The sequence below is a fragment of the Osmerus eperlanus genome, chromosome 7 (assembly GCF_963692335.1).
Source record: "Osmerus eperlanus chromosome 7, fOsmEpe2.1, whole genome shotgun sequence".
Classification (NCBI taxonomy): Eukaryota; Metazoa; Chordata; class Actinopteri; order Osmeriformes; family Osmeridae; genus Osmerus; species Osmerus eperlanus.
The window spans coordinates 16,142,619-16,163,991 of NC_085024.1; the positions used below are offsets into that span (position 1 = coordinate 16,142,619).

The following is a 21,373-nucleotide window of genomic DNA, read 5'->3' on the forward strand; positions in this document are numbered from 1 at the left end:
TGTGGGCTTAGCATATATGTGGGGATGTTGTGTTTGAACTGATTTAAGCCACGGCTACCAGATTAGCCTTGTTACAAACCCTGTTTGTCTGTTCGATGTTCTGCAGAGAACAATGCGATCAAAGCAGGTTTAGGTGCTGCAGTGTCTCCATTAAGGTTCCAGTCGACGTTTCGATGTTGTACCCGGACACCGACGGCCTTTTCCTTTTCTGTCGTCTTTTGAATGATACGGCAAGACGTCTGCCGAATAAACCTGACACGCTCGGTCGAGGCACTCCGGGGTACAGTGGAACGCCTCAGAGTTCATACAGGAAGACGAACCTGACACGCTCGGTCAAGGTACTCCGAGGTACAGAACGCCATTGAAAGGCGTCGATGCTGTGAATGCTTAGAGGCTGCTATCAACGATTTAACCTGGTTCGGTCAATTCCTGAGTGACCCTGACCTTTGATCTTAGTCCCAGTCCTAACCTGTGACCCTCTTTTCAATATCTGACATATTGGCGTAGCATTAAACGTCAATAGCTGGCTGTTTGGTATTAGAGAATAGTCGATCATTTACATGGATTCCATAGTGATGAGGACCCTTCCTCCACAGAGGGGAGAGAGCCCTTCAGCATGACCACAGACGGAGTTCTACATCAGGTTCTTTCCACATCCGCTATGATAAAAACGGAACCAACCGAGTATCCAAATATCAGACACATGAAACGCTGACAGGACAGGTGCAGAACACCAGCTGAGTGAGTTCTATTAAGTGGTGGGTCTTTGTCGATGCCGGGCTGACTTCCATCCAGACTGGACATCAGGTGCACACACTCTCTGCTCCAGCCTTTCAGTCAGGAACTCAAGCAGTGGCCAAGATAGAAACGAGAAGGAAAAACCACACTGTATTGACCACTTAATCAAAACAATCCTTACCAATCTCCCCATACCATTATTCAATCACCCCCCCCCCCCCCAATAAACTCAAAACAGCATGAAACTCAATCACGTATCAATTTTGCTAAACAAAAATAAAATGCTTATCTAACCATGCGTGGGCTGGGGCATCGACAATCATAAAGAAACATCCACTAGGACTGGCTTCAAACTGTCTGGATAACAGTTATGATTATCCCTGTTTAGAGCCTGGAGACAGGGGAGAAGAAAATAATAACCATGTCGGACCTCTTGCTCCACACAAAGTGATAATTGGCATGAGAAGGCAGGGAATAGGGGACATCATTTGAAAAGCACTTGTTTTCCCCAGTTGTACGTCAGGGCCATCGTCAAACATGCTAATTAGGTTGACAAATGAGGCACGCGATTGGTCCCTCGTGGAAGACAGATTCACCATGACAACAGCGGCAAGCCAGCTGACCACCACACAACGTCATTTACAGACAAAACAATAAGCTGCCTGAACTTTAAGATGCGGTTCAGATATGCCTAGTCTTCTAATGCTTATGGAGATACTAGATGCCCTGAAAAAATCCTTGGAGTGTAACATCTAGAAGTCTCTATGTACAGAGCTACTACAAGCTGCTAGTATATTTTCTTTGAAACTATTTCATCACGTTCCATCCCACTAAAATCAATTCAGTGGTTTAGTTATTCCTGCTTAAACTGTAAATCTTCTGGTTATCTTCTGGGCAACTCCTGCTTAACTGAAGTTCTTGTTTATGTGTTGATGCTTTCCACTAAAGCACATTACACACATGTATTGATTGGGTGCAATCCAGTAAGTATTTACCATAAACCTCTTTCACAAACACAAACCAACAATGGGTCTGTATTCAACCTACACACATTCACTTTGAATACCCCCCCCCCCCCCCCCCCAAAATACGACCTCCATATCTCCAGCAGCTGTGTGTGCATTTTCTTGTTATTCACATTGCAAATCTCCCACCGCTTGTAAACCAGGTTTTGTCTTGCATCTCTGCATCTGATTGGAGGGGGCGTCGCCGGCGCTAGCTAACCTTTCGTCACCTCGGCAGCAGCCATGCACACGGCCCCCGGGGGGCTGCCAGAGCTCTCTAATTGGTCTCTCCCCCCCCCCCCCCCCCTTAACTCCCTGCTTACATGCGCATCCTCAGTGCTAAGCGCTAATGTGTGCAGAACACCTTAGTCTGAGTGCTAAGGCTAGCACTAATGCTAACGTTGTCTTTTAGGAGTTCTCCTGTGACGATGACCCCTGTGAAGGATTTCGCTCGGTCTCGGGTGAGTGGACCAGACTATAAAGGTACTGAAGTCAACTTTGACCCGGCCGAAATGTCATCACCCGGCCGTAGCCCTGGACAGAGACCCTCCACGCTCTGGCTCTGTCGACAACCTCTCCAGCCACTCTCTCATAGCCACGCATGGCTGGGCCCTCATCGACCCCTGCTGCTTTCAACAGGCCTGTCAGCCCTCCCACATTCACATATAGCCGCTGGAAGACGACAGAAGTAAACACACGGCAAAAAATAAATAAAAGACAAATACTTTTTTTTTTTTTGCTCTACAGCAGCAATCCTGGCAGCTTTGGAGAGGTGACTGGACACCACGCTGAGTTCTCAGCAACCCTGATGAAAAGCCAAATGCTTTTCAGCCCCAATGCACCTCTCCCCTGAGTGCGTGCGTGTGTGTGTGTGTGTACGTGTGTGTCACGGGGGTCAGCGGTGCCGAAGTAACACGATCGATCTCATCTCAAAACTGTGGCGTGTCCGTGCGCTTGGAGAAACCGTCCAATGGGAGGACGGAAGGAGGTCTGCCAACACCCTGAGGCTCCGCGGGCGCGAGCCCAGGTGCACCCTGGGAGTTCAGAAGAGGGTAATCATACGGGCCCGGTCTTCCTGTCACCACGCGGCAATGAAGCTCGACACACGAACACACTAAGACTACTAAGGGCAAGCATAAAGCGTTCACTGAAGTATGTAACAGGGGGTGTGACTCCCTCTGACCCCCCTCCCCCCATCTAGTCTCCGGTGAATCCATCCGCCATTCGACCAAAAGCGCCACCCCTGATATCAAAAAAAGGTTTGATTTGGGAAGACCGCTCTGAGCTCGGTTCCAAACCAGCGACGCTCCGTATCCACACACTAACTTACGGATTCATCCCCCGGGTCTCCCGGAGCTGCCCACTTCTGGGAGCCTCCACACTCTGCACAGCAGGGCTGTTTTTAAAGAGAATTTGGCATTGGCATGGAAATGCATATTGAATTTGGGTCAGTTCAGATTTTTCAGCTGGCATGATATAAGAGACTATCTTTCTAGATCAAAGATACGCTGTGAAGTGGGTCATTGCATAACGCCGGGACGGACCTCCACACTGTACTGTATCTCAACTCCTGTTCTTGCACGCACACAAGGTCATGGACGCTCGTCCATATTCAACGCTTACCTATTTTTGGAGTTCCAACACAACATGGATCAGAAACAGGTTGCCTGCTCCTGGGTGTGTGTGTGTGTGTCTATGTGTACAGGGGCAACACCCTTCGAACAGCCCTGTCGGAGAGAACGCGGTGGGTGAATCAGATGCGGAGCACCAGTCATGACCAGCCCGCCAACCCAACAATGATCCTAAACAAAAACCATCCAGCATTATTATGGTGTGGCCCTGAGCACCCTGGGCCAACACTGTGGACATGGCCTCCACACGCCTCTCCCTTCTCATCCATCTCTCCAGGCATGTTGAAAACCCTGTGATGAACAAGGGACGAGGAGAGGGGAAGAAGAACATCAGACACGAGAGAGGTGTCAGGGTGCCAGAGGTTTGTCTCTTGCGATCTTGACAAAACAACGTATAAATAGATCCACGCCAGAACGCAGCAATTAAACAGAACATGAGCAAAAGCTGCTTCCCTAATTGATTGGATTTGTGGGGATGTGAGGAATTCCGATTTGTGTCAGACAAAAACTAGTGCAGGGAGATCTTAATTGTTGTCTCTTCCTATAAGGGGTGATAAAACCCTTGCGTGGTGCAAACTAGCTGTTTGAAGATCTGGATCTTGATAAATTGAGACCATGTGACCGTGTAAGCCGGTCAGTAAAGTAGATCAGAGTATCTGTGTAAGAAGGAATCTTTAGGAGATATGCAGGCAGTCATGTTTACACCCACTTACACATGCACGTACACACACACACACACACAGCCTAACACTCCCTGAAATAGAAGTGCATACATTAAATGAGCCAAATTTTTATGGTAAATCAATACATGTGTATCATAGCGAAAGAAAAGCCATGTTCCTGACTATAAAGTATTTGTCTAAGGGTTAGGATCAATATTGGAAACATGGGAACAAAAGAGCCAATATCTGCCTTCTTCATATTGACTACAGCTGACAAAAGGGAACTCCCAAAAAGTAAACCAAAACACAATTACCCATAAGCACCTCGTGTCTGGACAACAATGGCCGTCTGATTGGCTGGTTGACCGATAATCACAGCCGATCTTCCTGCTCCAGCTCCAATCAGAGATGCTGTGTTGGTGTGTTCCCTCCATGGGGAGACAGGAAGGTTAAGGGGGTCCTGCCAACACGGTGGGGGTCTGAATGTCTGGATGCACAAACATGGACTGCTCCGCCCACCCGCCAGGCCGTAACCAATCAACAAGCTGCAACTAATCAGGACTCTCTTTGAGCATAGCTGGGGGTTTCTTTTTTATCAATATCTTAGAATTCTGGTAGTTTAAACTGTGATTAGACTGCACCCAATGTTATGACGGTATAATTATATTCTGCCACATAATCAGTAGCTAGATATAGTTTAAAACTGTTAGGGTATGTTTGAAGACGTTTCTGGTTGTTTATGAAGTTCACCCTCATTATTACTGAAACTGCTACCATGACCTAGTCCAAAAATAATGATGTTGTACAGATGATTGGGGAGAACCCTCCACCATCTGGTGAAACGCTGCGATCCCTCTTTCCCCACCCCATCCAGGCCGTGGACGGTGAAAGACATGAGCTGTTCTTGGAGAGGAGACCCCAGGGAGCGTGCACAAGCAGTGAGACCAGAGGGAGCGGCGTGACAGCGTTCAGCTAACCAGAAAGACGCGCGTTCCCCGTGCGAGTGTAGGGGAGGTTTCTAGAAAGAGAGTGCGCGGGGCCGACCGGGCATGATGACAGCTTGTCCTTCTGTATGGCCCCAGGGAGGGATGCTCGCCACCTTGTCAAACCCGTGGACAGACGCCGCACGCCGCGGTCCAGGGGCGGCGGGGGCCGCCCTCGCTCGCTGGGGAGCTGTGGCGCACGGGGACTGATGCATGATGGGAGATCCAGTCCACCGCGGCGAGGGCCACGGCCAGCTGGGAATAAGAACTGACACCATCTGACAGGGAGGTGAAGCGAGGGAGGGAGGGAGCCTCGAACAACGCCGAGCACCCTGAACTGTGGCGTCGTCCGCTTTGGTGGAAACAGGAAACGCCCGGGGGCCAAGGGGCGGCCGAGGGAGGGCCGGGGGGGGCATCTGGTCACCTCTCGACGCATGCAAGCACAAAGGACAAACAGCCGAGGCAGCCGGCTATCAATTCGCCCCCAAAACACACACACATACACACACACATACACACACACACAGGATCAGAGCAGCAGGCTCCGCATGGTTATGAGGCCCAGCTGCCAGGCTCGGAGCGCTGGTGGGTCTCAGAGTGTGTCTGGCCCGGCCCAGCCCAGCCCGGCTCAGCCCAGGCCAGGCCCCGGTCCCTGGTCCCAAACAAAGCTTTGTTGAGAGCGGCTCAATAGTCTTTTCATTCTGATTGATGGGCCTTGTTCAACGCCATCTGGCCACACATACATCACATTAATCATATCCCCAAACTCACACAGAGGCACTGGCCCCTACACACACACACACAAACAGCCTAATATGCATTTGTGTATTCCATCATTCTGAACATGCCCCAAATCAGAGCTACCCCCCTCGCCCCTCACTCACACACTCTCTGCTTCCTTATGTGTGAGAGCTCACACACACACACACTCACACACACCTACCTCCTCTCTGCACTGTCAAACACTCTGTCAGTACACACACACACACACACCCACACAATAAAAAACTGATAAAAAAACAGAAACAGTCCCGGTGAGAGGAGCTACCTTTCAGGGCCTTAATGTGAAACTTAGAGATATTCACGCAGCGGCTGAGATTTTTGGGGCGTATGTACGTGTGTGTGTGTGAGAGTGTGTGTGTGTGAGAGTGTGAGTGTGTGTGTGGGGGGACGACTGATAAATGAGCTTCAAACGGGGCAGACTATTGTGCTGAATAATGAATGGTCTCTTTCCAGACCCAGAAGATTCCCTTCAATTAAAACACACACACACACAGATGATTTCAGAGATGTAATGGGTGGAAGAGGTGTGTATGAGTGTGTGTGTGTTAATAGATGGCATGAAAATTTAAAATCCAGAGGGGGGGGGGGGGGGGTGCTTCTCTTTTCCAGAATGCTTGTAATTATTCCTCTCTGTGTGGAGCAGGGGGGGAGGGGGGGTGGGGCTGTAATTACTTCATTCACTGCACAAGGTATTAGCATAGCTGAGAGAGCAAGTTATTAGTAACCGCTGTTGACATGGCTGTGTATTATTGCGCAGATGAGTTATTTCTGCCAAGTCCAGTGTGTACATGTGTGTGAGTGTGTGTGTGTGTGCCAGTGGCTCAAGGCTAGGAGACTACTATAATGTGATAAAAAAATGTTTCTCCTTTCAGCTTCTTTTTTTTTTTTTTTCATTCTCTTAAAGCAGACGATTAAATGTTCTCTCCTTATCTGGGATCAGCCATAGCCTCTGGCTGCCACGCCAAGCTAAATCATTAAAACCACCATTTAACAAATGATCGCGGATCTGTTGTTAGGGTATGCCGTGTGGCGACGTGTCTTATCTCCTACTCGTCGCTAAGGACCCGCGATCGCTCGTTCCTCTGGTAACAACGGAGGTTTACAATGTTATTGTTGTCGTGCCGACGTGGTTAAACTGAACAGCTAGACTCCTTTCTATCCTTGACAGAAGGAAGTCGTTTCTCTGAATCACAGCTCAGGAACGAGGACACAGAGGGAGCGCGAGGAAAGCAAACACAACGTGTACAAACGACGACACACTGAAGACGCTAGCGGCTCGGAGACAGCTACCTCCTTCTGCCTCACACACACAAAGACCACACACTTCACTACAATAAATCTACAAAAGTGTGAGAGCCCATAGCTGCAGCTGTGTAGAGACCTCGATGGTGACATGAGTGGAGGCCCTGACATGTTAGTCAGAAGCTGTTGGAGGACAACAGTCCTCCTCCTCCTGGTTCAGAAGAGGCGTATGTTAACGTGTGCACAGGGGGGACGGGGAGACACAAAGAGAGTGGTGGGGGGAAAGAGATGATGAAAAGTGAAAAGAACAGAGCGAGAAATCAAAAGAAAGATAGAGATTTAGGCAGAAAAAAAGAAAGAAAGAAAGATTGGTTCTTGGCTCAGAATTAGGGCCATTAAATTACATTTACATTTAGTCATTTAGCAGACGCTCTTATCCAGAGCGACTTACAGTAAGTACAGGGACATTCTCCCCGAGGCAAGTAGGGTGAAGTGCCTTGCCCAAGGACACAACGTCATTTGGCACAGCCGGGGAATCGAACTGGCAACCTTCAGATTACTAGCCCGCTTCCCTAACCGCTCAGCCACCTGACTCCCCTAAATCATGTTACTCAATGGGAGAGAAGGGGGGGGGGGGGGGTCCTGTTGCTGTGTTGCCGGGCAGAGTAGCCAGGTCCCGACAACACACCTGCAGAACTGGAGCAATAGAACACTCTCAGTAACAACAACCCAATAATAATACAACAGGACAGTGTGTGCATGTCTGTGTGTGGAGGGGGACGGGGGTCTCTATGTTGCTCCCCTCCTCTGTGGGGAGATAACCCCCCGCCCAGACACTTGGCCCTGGCTCCGTGAATGACGGCAAGCCTGGTGCGCTTGTGCCTGTCGCCATGGCAGTGCCACGCTAGGGCTGTGTGCCACAGAGCTGCTCCGAGTGGCACAGTGCTTGTGTGTGTGTGTGTGTGTGTGAGGCCTATGGATATAAAAGGCCTACTTGATGTGTGTGACTGTAAAGAGAGGGAGCCAGACTCCCATTATGATAGTGTGTGTAATAGTGTGTGTGTAATAGTGTGTGTGCGTAGGCCATCTGCAGCAGGTCGTCCAACACGGGCATAGGGGGCCGGGCCACACAGGGATGGGCGGGCAGACAGACAGACAGCTGGGGGCACAAATATCCTGCCAACCAAGTGTGTGTGGATGTTTATATTTGAGAGGGTGTGTGTGTATATAAGTACGTGTGTTTCTAATTGAGAGTGTGTGTGTGTGTGTGTGTGAGGGTGGTATCTGTGAATGACAAGCAGATAGAATGTGGGGTATGTGGTGTTGGGGGACCACTCTTTGTAACAGCTGAACTGTAAAAAGAGCTTAAAAAAGTGCAGTGGTGCTGTTATGGGCTGAACTAGGAACTAGGACAGGTAGATAGGAGGGGACACAAGGCTTTTCGAGCAGTTGGTTTTGTGGGCCTGTGTGTGTTCAGGAGGCTAGCAGTGTGTTCAGGAGTTGATAAAACTGCGCGCCCCTGATAAATGTGGGATACGTGCCAAATGGCAGGCTTTGTAGTGTGCTTAGAGAGGAGCAGAGAGGGGGACCCACTTCCTGGTTTGTCAGTGCAGACCCCGCTAATGGAAACCCATCCCAGATGGACATGAACTCACTGCCAGCCGTCCTAATGAATCCTGGGACAGCCTTGTCTGTATGTTTGTGTGTATGTGTGTGCGCATGTGTGTGCGTGTGTGCGTATGTGTGTGTGCGCGTATGTGTGTGGGTGTGTGTGTGTGGGTGTGCGTATGTGTGCCTGTGTTTGTGCACGTGTGTGTGTGTTCCAGCAGCCCGTTTGTGCGTGGCCCATGACAGTGTCTCAGGTGAGCCTTAGTGCTGCTTGATTAGCACACAGTCTATTAAGACAAATGGCTTGAGCCTCTGTGCAGAGCAGAGAGGAGCACCAAGCAGCCCTGCGCTGCACGGCTCGTCTTAGCGCCAGGCTAACAGGAGAGACTAACACTGCATTAACTGGACGAAACAAAGGGGGAAACGGTTCTTTTCTTTCCAATTTCCTCTTAAATGTACCAATTTACAGCGCTCATTAAAGGTGGCAGCAGAGAAAGGAGAATTAAACAGCAGATATGAAAGTGGCAGTGCGGGAAGCCATTACAGTAACAGTTGATGTTGTCAGCTCCGCCAGCTATTTGTGGCCGCACCTTTCAACTGTGAAGGGAAAACAGATTTTTTCCCCCCCCTTCGAAGCCCCAGGAAATATGGAGATTGCTCGTGCTCTATCCCATCACAATGACCATGACAGTCATTCCCCAAAAGCAAGGCTTCGGGGGAATTTGTAATTATTTGTTTTAATTAGATTTGCAATTACATGTTTACAGAGGGTAGATATATAGCGTTGACATTTATTTGTTTGTGTTCAGGAGGAGAGAAGGTGCTGGAACACAACGGTCCTAACAGACTACTTAACTCTTATCTATGCTGCTGTTTCCTCCGGGCGCCTATTAGGACACGTACAGTATGAGCCATAAGGACCCACGACCAACTACGGCAGTTTATATAATTACAACGGTGGACCCGGGGGAGTCTGGGAAGGGCGGCAGAGGGAGAGTTGGTGGTGTTTTTGAGGCCAGTGGAGTTAGTGTTGTTTCTGAGGCCAGGGTAGGGACAGTTGGTGGTGTTTTTGAGGCCAGTGGAGTTAGTGCTGTTTCTGAGGCCAGGGTAGGGACAGTTGGCGGTGTTTTTGAGGCCAGTGGAGTTTGTGGTCTTTCTGAGGCCAGTGTAGGGAGAGTTAGTGGTGTTTCTGAGGCCAGTGGAGTTAGTGGTGTTTCTGAGGCCAGTGTAGGGATGGTTGTTGGTGTTTCTGAGGCTAGTGGAAGGGACAGTTGGTGGTGTTTCTGACACCAGTGGAGTTAGTTGTGTTTCTGAGGCCAGTGGAGTTTGTGATAGTGCTAGTATGTATTATAGGCTGCCAGCATGTGTGTGTGTGTGTGTGTTTGTGTGTGGGAGGAAAGTGTTTGTGTGTGTGTGGGTGGCAAGGAAATGTGGCTGTCTCTAGAGGTAAGCGTGATTTTTCTTAATTTCTTTCAATTATGCCACACAAGGGATGAGAGAAGGACTGAGGGGAGGGGGGGGGGAGTGAGAGAGTGAGAGCAAGAAAGATAAAGTAATACAAAGGAAGGAAGAAAAGAAGGAAAGAGAAAACTACTGAGGTTAAAGTTATTAAAATCTTTAACATTCTTTGACAGCTTCGATAATGATTTTAATGATTCAGTCAGCAAGATAAACAGAAAAATCTCCAACAACAGCTTTATAACATACTACATGAGTTCACAAATAAAGTTAATATATTCCAGTTAAAATGTAATCACCATATACTAACAAAGAAGTGCTTGGACATAGCCTTTTATTTGCAAAGCATTGATACTATTTCCTGAACTGACTGAAACATAATAATGGCTTCCAATGCTTGACTAAGCCACCGGGTCGGGGGTGAGCTTAACCATGCGGCTCACCAGGGCCCCCCGACTGGATACAATACACTGACACTCTCATGAATACAACACATCTGCCACTTGCTGTATGCCTGTCTGTCTGAATGTATGTGTGTGAGTCTGTATGTGTGTGTATGCTTGGCTGTGTGTGTGTGTGTGTGTCTACTTATGTAGTGCTATTCAGGCCGATGTTCATTCACACAGAAAATCCCCTCTGAGCGCAGTAATCACCCTGAAACAAAGCCAAATGACCCCATCAAGGTGTCTGTATTAGACACTTAATACCCAATCACCATCAGTGCAAAGCATCCGGACCCACGCATCATTAAGGAGGATTATTAAATGAAAGCTTACTCATTACTCCCGACACATGCACCACAACCAAAATGGCCGTCCTGCTTAATTGCAGTGTCCTGATATTACTGAGGGGGAGGTGGCGGTGTGTGTGTGTGTGTGTGTGTGTGTGTGTGGGGGGGGGGGGTCACAGTCACAGTGTGACTTCTCGAGTCACACTGTGACTGTGACTGTTTTGTGACAGTCACAAAACAGTCAGTCAGTCAGTGGATGAATCAGCCAGCCAGTCTCAGTGTGTAGTGAACAGGCATGTTTATGAGGACATTAGCCAGAAGGACGGCAATCTACGCTGATTCGCTCGCTCGAAAACGAGATGCTTCGAGTGTACACAAGCATCACTGATCTCCAGTCACTAAGGAGCCCTAATCTAGTGTAAGCATCCCATAGTGGTGGTGGAAGCGTGTGTGTGTGTGTGTGTGTGTGAGTGTGTATGTGAGTGTGTTCAGTCGTTTATTGAAACCCACTTCACAGGAAAATAAGACAGAATGCAATCAGGACAAAAAACATTTCTTGAGCCTCCTCACTGAACACGGCCTGTAAGAAGTCTCTCATCTCATCGTCTCTGTCTGCCAAGGCTTGGCTGATCTGGAAGAAGAGAGACTGCACTATAGAGCACCTACACTACACTGGCTCGTTTATGGGCTGTAGTTACTATGGCTACAGCTCGTCTTGGCTGACATTCTGATGATATCATTAAGAAGTGCAAAGCACATGGTTTTAAGTTGTGTGGTTTCATGGTGAATGGAGTGCTTCAAGGGCTGTCCTGGCTTCGCCAGAGAGAGTCATGGGAAGGCTTGCAAGTTTAGTGAGCTAGCATGGTTTCGCAATCATTCAGGGAAGCCTTGCACGACACACTGCACGTCCATCTTTTACCAACCACGGTCGGGCCTTTTCCCCTCGTAGAACAGGCAGACTCCAGAGGAGCCTGCGGAGCCGAATCTTTCCTCCCGGCCGAGGGGAAGACGAGGAGGAGGAGAGAGAGGAGGAGCGGGGGAGGAGAGGGAGAGCTGCTTACCTGGTGGTCGTAGGGGTCGTAGGAGTGGAACAGCCGAGACAGCTCCTTGGTCCTCTGCTTCTTCTGTGGGGAGAAGAGGAGAACCGAGAGAAGCCCACGTTAGCACGCTACCAACAGGACCACGAGAAGCCAACGTTACCGTATGCAACCATTCACCGATGTTCGCCCCGGCCATACGCGGCCGAACGACTCGCATGAGTCGAACGACACGCACGCCTCACTGGTGCTCTTCGGAAAGGGCGCCGGTTGTTAAAAGCGACAACGATGCCATGGAAATAGGAAGCAGGAAATGACACGGCTGCCTGGCCACGAGGCAGCGCCCTGCCGCCATGCCCGGCACCCTGACCTCATGGCCCCTCCATGCGCCAGGGAAAAAAAACCTGGGGCCCATAGCGCTGGGAATCCCACGCCTCCTAACGCAATCACTTAAGGAAAGGCACGGAGATGTAAGGGCTGGATAATTAACAGGCTGATTAGGCCACGAGTCGCTGTGGGCAGGCAGGCTGAGGTGGGGGGGGGGGGGGGGGGGGGGCAGAGCCATGCTGAGGGCCCTGGGAGGGGGGGTGGGGGCGGCCAAGAAGACGTCAATGTCCTCCGGCAGAGCTCCACAGCTGCATATACGATATATAATGCATCCAGAGGCACACACACACACACACCCACACACAGGCAACACACACAGGCAACACTTCATCCGCGCACGGAAAGTCAACTGAAACTTTCCGACGAGTGCAGCGAGCGATCAGCGTGGCAACTGAGGAGAGTGGAGTTGGAGAGGAGAGAGGAGTTGGAGAGCTCATCTTCCAACTTAGTGCACTTAGAGGTCACAGCCTCCAGCAGGAGGTCCCTGGGGACCGGGGGAGGATTAGAGGCTGCGTGTAACGCCAGGTAGCAGGGCAGGGTACTTATGCCCTGGCCTCGCTAATGATCCACACTGAGCCCTGCTCTAACTCTCATCCATCTCTCCCTCGCTGCCTCGCTCCATACCTCCATCGCCTGCCCTAATAAGAAGCGCTGCTGTTTTTGAGTGTGTGTGTGTGTGTGTGTGAACATTATATTGAGCCAATCCAACAGGGATCTCATTGGTGCTGCTGAGGAATCGTAACCTCAGGTGCTTCTCTGCTCTCCCGCAGCCCTGCCTGCTCACGCACACACACACACAAACATGCATACATCTCTGTTCCACCCCTGTGCGTCTGTGTGTGTGTGCATGTGTGTCCGCGTGTGTGCAAGGGTGAGAAGAAAGAGAGTCCTGTTGAGCTCCGATGTTCCCATCCATCCCAGTCTGTCATTGTGCAGCTCATCCGGACAGCATGCCTCCTCTCCTTTTGATTTGGGTGAGAGGAGAGAGAGAGACGAGAGGGGGAAGGAAGGTAGGAGAGGAAAGGAGGGGTTGGCCCTCACAGATAACCAGCTGCCAAGCCGTGAGAGAATACGTTTTATTTCTCCCCTCAGTCTGGAATCACATATCTTCATTCCGGGAGAGAGCGAGAGGGAGAAGAGACAGAAATTTGATCAAAACCGATGAACCCACCGCTGACCTTGGGAGACTCAATATTTCAGCCAATTAGGACCGCGTCTGCAGAGATTGCCTGTGCCCAAAGCGTCAGGGAGTCCGGGCCCGCAGGAAAATATAATCTTGATGAAGCAGAATAACCACTTTTCTCGTCTGTTATTCGGAGGCTGTGCTGTCGGTCGGGGGGCTTTAATCCAGGGTGGCCCGAGTCAAGGTCTGTGTCAACCAATCACAGGCCACTGCGAACTGTTAATTTCCTGTATTACACCCTATCAGAGTGAGTCGTTTTACTTGACCTGAGATGTAATTGGCTCCCGCGGAATCTCTCTGACCATGTAGCCGTGTGGAAGTGAACCCAGGTTTTTTTTACTTTACACCAAAAGACCCGCCTTGTGCTTCCCTGGTGACCTAAAGAGTTTAGGGTAGGGCTACCTCTTTAGGTGGCATAGCAGGGGAGGGACGGGAGAGGGGAGAGGGATGGGCCAGGGAAGGAGAGAGATGAGTCAAGGAGAGGGAGAGGGAACGGGAGAGAGGAGAGAAATAGGAGAAGGGAAGTGGTTGGTGCGGACGTCACCGGTTCCTCTGGCCCTCCCTGACACGTCAACAACCCGTCAATAAAAGCTGCGACTGCTCCCATTAACTGGGCTGCACGGCCCATCCGGGGGCTCCACGCCGTAAAGACACGGCGCATTCAAATCGATGCGGAGGACAAGCGGCAGAGATGTCTGTCAGCCTCCGCCCGACTGGAGGGGAGGCGCCATCGACGAGCGGACGGAGTTCATTTGGAAACATGTTTCCGCGTCTGTCGGCATGGCGATGGTGAACGATGGCGCGCCTCCCATGTAGTCCATCTGCTGCTGCAACGTGACGGGGATGTGGGGAAACGGATGTGGCGGCCCTCGTGCGGCGACATGGGCGCACACACACACACCATACAGTACACACCCACACCACACATCGCGTCCTACACAAACACATATGCATATACCGTACACATGCACAAACACACACACACACACATCATCACGCCACACGCACACAACATCACACCTCCTGACTGGCTGCATGGACATCTAAGGCACACATGCACACATCTTCAGACACCCATCATACACACACTCGCACTTGGTCGCACGTACAGCAGAAACACAGAGACAAGCACGCACGCACACACACTCACACAACGGCAACGACTGGAAACTCTCAGCCCCGGTGCTTCAACAGCTCTGGATAGCAGGCCGACTCTATATCCTCTGTTGTGAGAAAATATTGATTTGAAAGGTTTACACTTCCAGCAGTTCGGAAAGAAACTGTAATATCCTGTCAGGCGTAGCTATCTGTTCCCCATTCATACGTGAACATATGAACATATGATAGAAATTAATGAGGTGAACCACAGGTCTGGAACGAGCAAAAGGACACTGTTCGCAAGATGAACTATGCTGGAGAGGAGGGGGGGGCACCCCCTGCACCCCTGTGTCTCCCAGCTACTTGTAGAGGAGAGACGATCCCACAAAGGCCGAGCAGCTCTCCTGAGACGGAGAGCAGGGAAAGAGAATGACATATGAAGAAGATCCACTTTAAAGAGCCATATCAAGCCTTTGATGGTGTGGAGGAAGTTCTCGGAAGGTGGGAGAGAGCAAAAGCGATGGAAGAGAAAGGAAGCGAGGGAGGGAGATATGGTGGGGAACATAGAAGTGGTCAAACGTGTACAAGGACCGAGAGATATGAAAGCAACTGAAATGGAATATTTCCAGAGGTGATAGGCGGTATACAGTAGAATATGTAAAAAGAAACACGCCTTTGGACAGTCTTTAGAGTTTCACGTTTATCCAACAAAGAACATCCATACTAGAGCATCCATTCTAGCACATCCACGCTAGCCCATCCATCCTAGCCCATCCATCCTGTCCTGTGCTAGTCCCATCTTCCTAAGCCTAACGGTGTGATCCGAGTCTGGTCTTAATCAGGACGCAGCTGACGGCATGTCAGCGAGCCAGTTACATCACCAGGAATAATAGTTTCAGTGGTCAGCATCAGGTAACAGAGATTGTTACTCATTAATACTGCAGAAAAAAACCACACGCACCTGCAAACACACCCTCATACACCCACAGAGGATCTCTGTGAATGTACGGCAGGTTTGTTTACAAGCCCTGTTGTGAGCTGAGGAGCTGGGAGATGAGAAGCGAAGTGAGATAAAAAAAACAAAAAAAACCATGATACATGTTTTCCAAAACCAACAAAACAAAGACACATATTTCTCCTTGATCGACAAAACACTTTCAGAAATAATTTAATAGCATTTATTCGCTTGAGTTTGCACGTGCAAGAGTGTGTACTTACACTTTAAGTGTGTGTGTGTGCAAGCTAATTAGCATGAGTTCTGGAGGATATTATAAGAGAAGCACAGTGTCTTTGAAGGTGTTAATCCTGGGGAGCTGAAAGAAGCTCTAGGCCATATTCACAGCAAATCCTGACATAATTGGAACATTTTTTTCCACATATTTTCAGATGACAGAAGTTTTCCTTATTTTTGTAATCTTTTTTTAGATAATATTCCAATGCACAGACTTGATCTATAACATGTCAAACTTCAACATTCATAAAGGACTAGGGCCTGAGGATTCAAGACTTCATCTTCATAAACATATTTGTCATATTTGATCTGTTTTCATTCATATGATAAACAGATCAAATAGGTTAAAAAAACAATCCTAAGTAAACAAAATCCTAAACATTGCCATGTTGGGAGTTGTGTGTGGCGTTTGTGTGAGTGTGTCCACGCCATATGTGACATGTGCATTCGTAAATGTGTATCTGCATTCCAGCCTGCATCGGTGCGTGTGTGAGCGTGTGTGTGTGTATGTGTGTGTGAGAGACTGCGCGTGTGTGTGTGAGAGAGTGCGTGTGTGTGTGTGTGAGTGTGTGCGTGTGTGAGAGTGTGCGTGTGTGAGAGTGCGTGTGTGAAAGTGCGTGTGTGTGTGATTGCGTGTGTCTGTGTGAGAGTGCGTGTGTGTAAGAGTGTGTGTGTGTGTGTTTGAGAGTGCGTGTGTGAGTGCGTGTGTGTGTGAGAGCGCAGGGTGACTGACCGTGTGTGCGGGGACCTGCTCCATCCTGGCGGCGGGCGTGCCGGGCCGGGGGTAGAACTGGTTGATGAACAGCGAGGGGAAGCGGTAGTGTCTCACCAGCTCCACCGTCTCCTGGAAGTCCTCCTCAGTTTCCCCGGGGAAGCCACAGATGATGTCTGTCGCTATGGTTATACCAGGGACCCTGGGGGGGGGGGGAGGCAGGCAGACAGAGAGATAAGAGTCAGAATTACAGCCCTTCATGATATAGGGGGGTGGGGAGATTCGGGAATAAACCCAGAGAAAATCCTCTTCAAAAATGGCATCTACTGAGCCGTGTGACCGAACTTCATCAGGTGACTCATTATTGGACGCGAGCCGGCTGATTAAATTAGTGCTCCAGAGAGAGGAGGGATCCACGGCTCTGCATCGACTCCTGATGGTGACGACGGGGCAGCACTTTGGATCCAGGCTCACTGATTGAGGTGTCTGAACAAAGCGGAGGCCAGCTCCGACGACACTAACCCTGTCATTGCCGTCTGACCTCGAACCTTCTCTGTCTTAGAACGCAGCATTAGCCCATCCCCCCTCAGAGGATGACACACTCATGGACTCGGTCATCCAGTCAGAGTTTATGGATGGTCTAGTGTAATGAGGCGACAGCCAGTTAGAACCCAATGGCATCTTTAAGAGGGACCTCTCTCCTAGGAACTCCCCCCGATATTGGAAATCATTCCCTGCCAGTTCAAGGCAAAACGCCAGTGGACGGTTTCTGCTAAATACTGATCTGGCTCCCAGACAGCCTTGCTCGGCTTCATCCTTAACAACACTGGAGTAACATCAAGATCTAACGATTACATGCCAAAGATCACAGACAGACCAAGAAGACCTGGAGGGATGGCTCTGTGTGTGTGTGTGTGTGTGTGTGTGCCATGGTAAACATGTGGAAATGCAAACTCAGTGAGCTTCACTCATTGATCAACCAGGAAACGCTCTCCAGTCACGTGATCGTCCTGCCTCTGTTGCCGGGTGACGAGGCCTCCTCACCTGGAGCCAGATCGCCCCGGGCAGCGCTGCTGAAACTGTAGCGCCTCTGCCGGTGCTCGGGCCCCGTGACTGACCTCAACACTGGAATAGTATCCATTACCGGCCTGCGTCTGGATATGGGCCTGCTAAGACACCCTGTAGGTTCCCTAGAGTTCCCTTACGCCATCTCTCTCACTCTCCTCCTGCTTTCCACCGGCCACCACGTTGAAGACGCTCACTTTATATTCCAACACTTGGAATAAGACGCCGGCTGGCTTTACTGTCTGCTAAAAAAAAACATCCTTCCAGGAGTAAGGATTGACATTCGATGGAGGCTCGGAGGAGACGGAGGTAGAAATGAAGCACCTGAAGTGAGGAAGAGTGCACCGCAGTGAAATGTCGTCTCCTTAGAAAGCCATTAAAAGAGCAGGGTGGCAGTGAATGATCTAACGAAGGTGTGGAAGTCACAGCCAGCGCTCTCTGACTGTGACATTGGTGTGAATTGGCACTTGTGGATCTTATCACTCGGCTGTGAGAGTGCGTGTGCGTTTGGGGGGGTGTGTGTGTGTCACGGTGCGTGACAGTGCCTGCCTGAACTCGGGTCTGTGTGTCTGCGCGCTGTCTGTTTCCATGCAGTGTGTGTGGAGGTGTGAGAAATGTGGCGCGTGTGTGGGAGGAGGAACAGGCAGCCGCTCTGACACCTCTGCCCCTCCAGATCTCCTGGAGGGCTTGTCAGGGTGTGAGCATGATGCCTTGCTCTCCTCGCGGTGTTAGCTCTGCTCCGTCTGACCGTGTCACTTCCTTTCGCACGCCTCTCTCTCTGCCGCCAGCCTACCTACCTGTCTGCCTGCCTGCCAGCCTACCTACTTGTCTGCCAGCCTACCTACCTGTCTGCCAGCCTACCTACCTGTCTCCCTGCCTGCCTGCCTGTCAGCCTGCCAGCCAGCCAGCCAGCCAGCCTACCTGTCTGTTTGTTTGTCTGACAGCCTACCTGTCTGTCTGTCTGTCAGCCTACCTGTCTGTCAGCCTACCTGTCTGTCTGTCTGCCTATGCGCATCTGATGCAGATCTTCATCCTTGTGGGCCAGTCAGCAGTGACGGTGGCGTTCTCTGGAGGGGCTAAGTATCATACACATACCCACACATTTCAATGAAAGGCCGTGTACTGTACTTGCCTGAGACCTCATATACACACACACACCCACAGCCACATCCACACAGAGCTGAGGCAGCAGTTCGAAAGGTAATCGGGTTTGAAACGGCATGAACGAGCAGCACAGACGCCAGTCAGGGACGGCTACAGCACAGACACACACAAACACAGAGACACAAACACACACACCGTATGAAATGTGTGTGATCAAAGCTGGGTCCAATTATTCCAATGTTTGACAATGATGGCGGTCATGAAAGAGTGGTTTTAATTGAAAGCAAACCGAGGAGAGGTTATTTGTTGAGATGGCAAGAACTACAGAGTGTGTGTGTGCCTGCGTGTGTGTGTGTGTGTTTGTGTGTGTGTGCAGAGGGGCCTTCACCAAGCAGATGAGGCTCAGGGGTACATAATGACCAGGGTCCAGTGTGTGAGAGGAGGGGAGGAAGACGGGGAGAGTACTGGGTGTGTGTGTGTGTGAGTTGAGGCTCCATCACCCCTCATAAAATCCATCCTGAGGAGGGCTTCTGCGCTTTTCCCATCTCTCTCCACCTCCATCTCTCTCTACCTCCATCTCTCTCCACCTCATCTCTCTCCACCTCCATCTCTCTCCACCTCCATCTCTGTCTACCTCCATCTCTCTCCACCTCCATCTCTGTCTACCTCCATCTCTCTCCACCTCCATCTCTGTCTACCTCCATCTCTCTCCACCTCCATCTCTCTCTACCTCCATCTCTCTCCACCTCCATCTCTGTCTACCTCCATCTCTCTCCACCTCCATCTCTCTCCACCTCCATCTCTCTCCACCTCCATCTCTGTCTACCTCCATCTCTGTCTACCTCCATCTCTCTCCACCTCCATCTCTCTCTACCTCCATCTCTGTCTACCTCCATCTCTCTCCACCTCCATCTCTCTCCACCTCCATCTCTCTCTACCTCCATCTCTCTCTACCTCCATCTCTCTCTACCTCCATCTCTCTCCACCTCCATCTCTCTTTACATTGGGGGGTTAGGGGACAGCTCTGTCCTGTTCCTGTTCTGGGCCTGCTGTTACCGTGGAGACAGGGCTCAAGAGGGGGACACGCTTTGTCATGAAACACGCACCCCATATCAGCTACCTTGGACTAAGAAACACGGCGATCTTGAACAACACTATACAATGTCTTTGTTTGCTAGAAGAATCCGACGTGGGGGGGGGGGGCGTCTTTTCTCTGTTCCCCACATCATGGCAGCGTCTGAGGTGTGTGTTTACACAACAGATGTAGAAGAGGCAGCCCCAGAACAAGATGAAGGTGCGAACAGTGGGACGCATCCGGAAGAAACAGAAAAATGAAAAAAGAGAGGGAGGGAAGGGGGGGGGGAGAAAAGGAAAGAAAACAGAAAGTGTGTGGATGAGAGGATACGAGGGGCGGGGGGGGGGGGGGGGGGGATAAGAAGGAGAGGATAGAATGCAATCTGGGAAGGTAAACATTTACTCCTTCATCCGGCAGAGCAGTCCCCCCCCCCCCCCCCACACACACACACACGCACCCACACACACACAACCACAACCACCACCACCAGCCCCCATCTGGGAGCTGTTGCCGTCTGCAGCCTGGCACCACGCAGCCCCGGGGCTTCAGATGTGCTAATGCGGGGAGCTGAGGAGCCACTGGAGCGTGGGAGTGGGGAGAGGAACGAGAGGCGGCGGGGCGGCGAGGTGGAGGCGGAACACTGAAGGAAGGACCGGCGGTTGAGGAGTTGTTGTGTTTGGTAAACTTCCGGAGCGCTGGAATCAGCCTGGGAAGTGTTGAGGGAGGCGTTCGACTGGAAAGGCGAAATGGAGGAGGCCTGTCGGGTTCCAGGAGGTAGATACCGGAGGCGTGATCACAGGTTTGTGGGGGGGGGGATACAAAAAATAAGAGTGAAAAGTGAAAATGAAAGTCAGTAGAGGGGTGGAGGTGGGAGGAGAAGGCTGGAGGGGGGCTCAACATGTGGCTGTGAGTGTCTATGATGAACTGGAGCCGGGCCTGCATGGAAATTTCGAACTCCTGGCAACGCGTTTGTGCATTTGAGGCGTCTAAGCCAACCAGGAGCTGTCATTTTGCACTTGTGACCTGCTGGGCCCGAGCCAATGTTGATTGGCTGAAGGAACCAGGTGGCTGGAACACTCTGCATCTTAATCAGGGGATTGTTGTTCCAGAGAGCTCACGGCTGGTCCTCCCCCGCAACCCCCTCCTCCCCAGACCTGGAACATGAGAGCTGCTGCTTGGAGATCCGGCTCGTTGAAAAAATCTCAGAGCGGGAGTGGAACTCTTTCATTTTCCCAGCTCTCCACAAAGACAAGACCCCAGACGAAGACAGTGTTCAGTTTGGGACGTGTCAGGCTGGCCGGAGCACCTGAGGTAAAGGTGAGGAACCGTCGAGGCAGGGAACCGAGAGGGGCGTTTGGACGCCTCGTCCGAAACCAACCGATCTGGATGATTAGTTTATATGAAAGGCTTGCATGCTCTGGGAAGTCATCAACATGGACTCATCTGTGGTGTTTTATTCAAGTCAAATCTGCCTTTGATGACACGATCAAAACTGCTGCCAGGTTCTGAGGATGTTCAACTCAGAGTTGTGGAACACCTTGAAAGGGAAACCTGCCAGACACACACACACACACACACACACACAGGCACACGCCAGGAGAACTGTTTCATCAAGAGGGACATACAGACACACACTTCTGAC

General features: G+C 50.7%; 1 protein-coding gene across 1 annotated transcript in view; it reads right to left on the minus strand.

Annotated features, from left to right (window-relative positions):
* cdkal1 (CDK5 regulatory subunit associated protein 1-like 1) overlaps window positions 1–21,373 on the minus strand; it is a 164,112-nt gene that overhangs the window by 35,635 nt on the left and 107,104 nt on the right. The window contains exons 11-12 of the mRNA XM_062465209.1: window positions 16,509–16,689; window positions 11,901–11,963 (exon numbers count right to left, since the gene is read on the minus strand). Coding sequence (XP_062321193.1) covers window positions 11,901–11,963; window positions 16,509–16,689 — 244 coding nt within the window. The remainder of the gene's footprint in view (window positions 1–11,900; window positions 11,964–16,508; window positions 16,690–21,373) is intronic.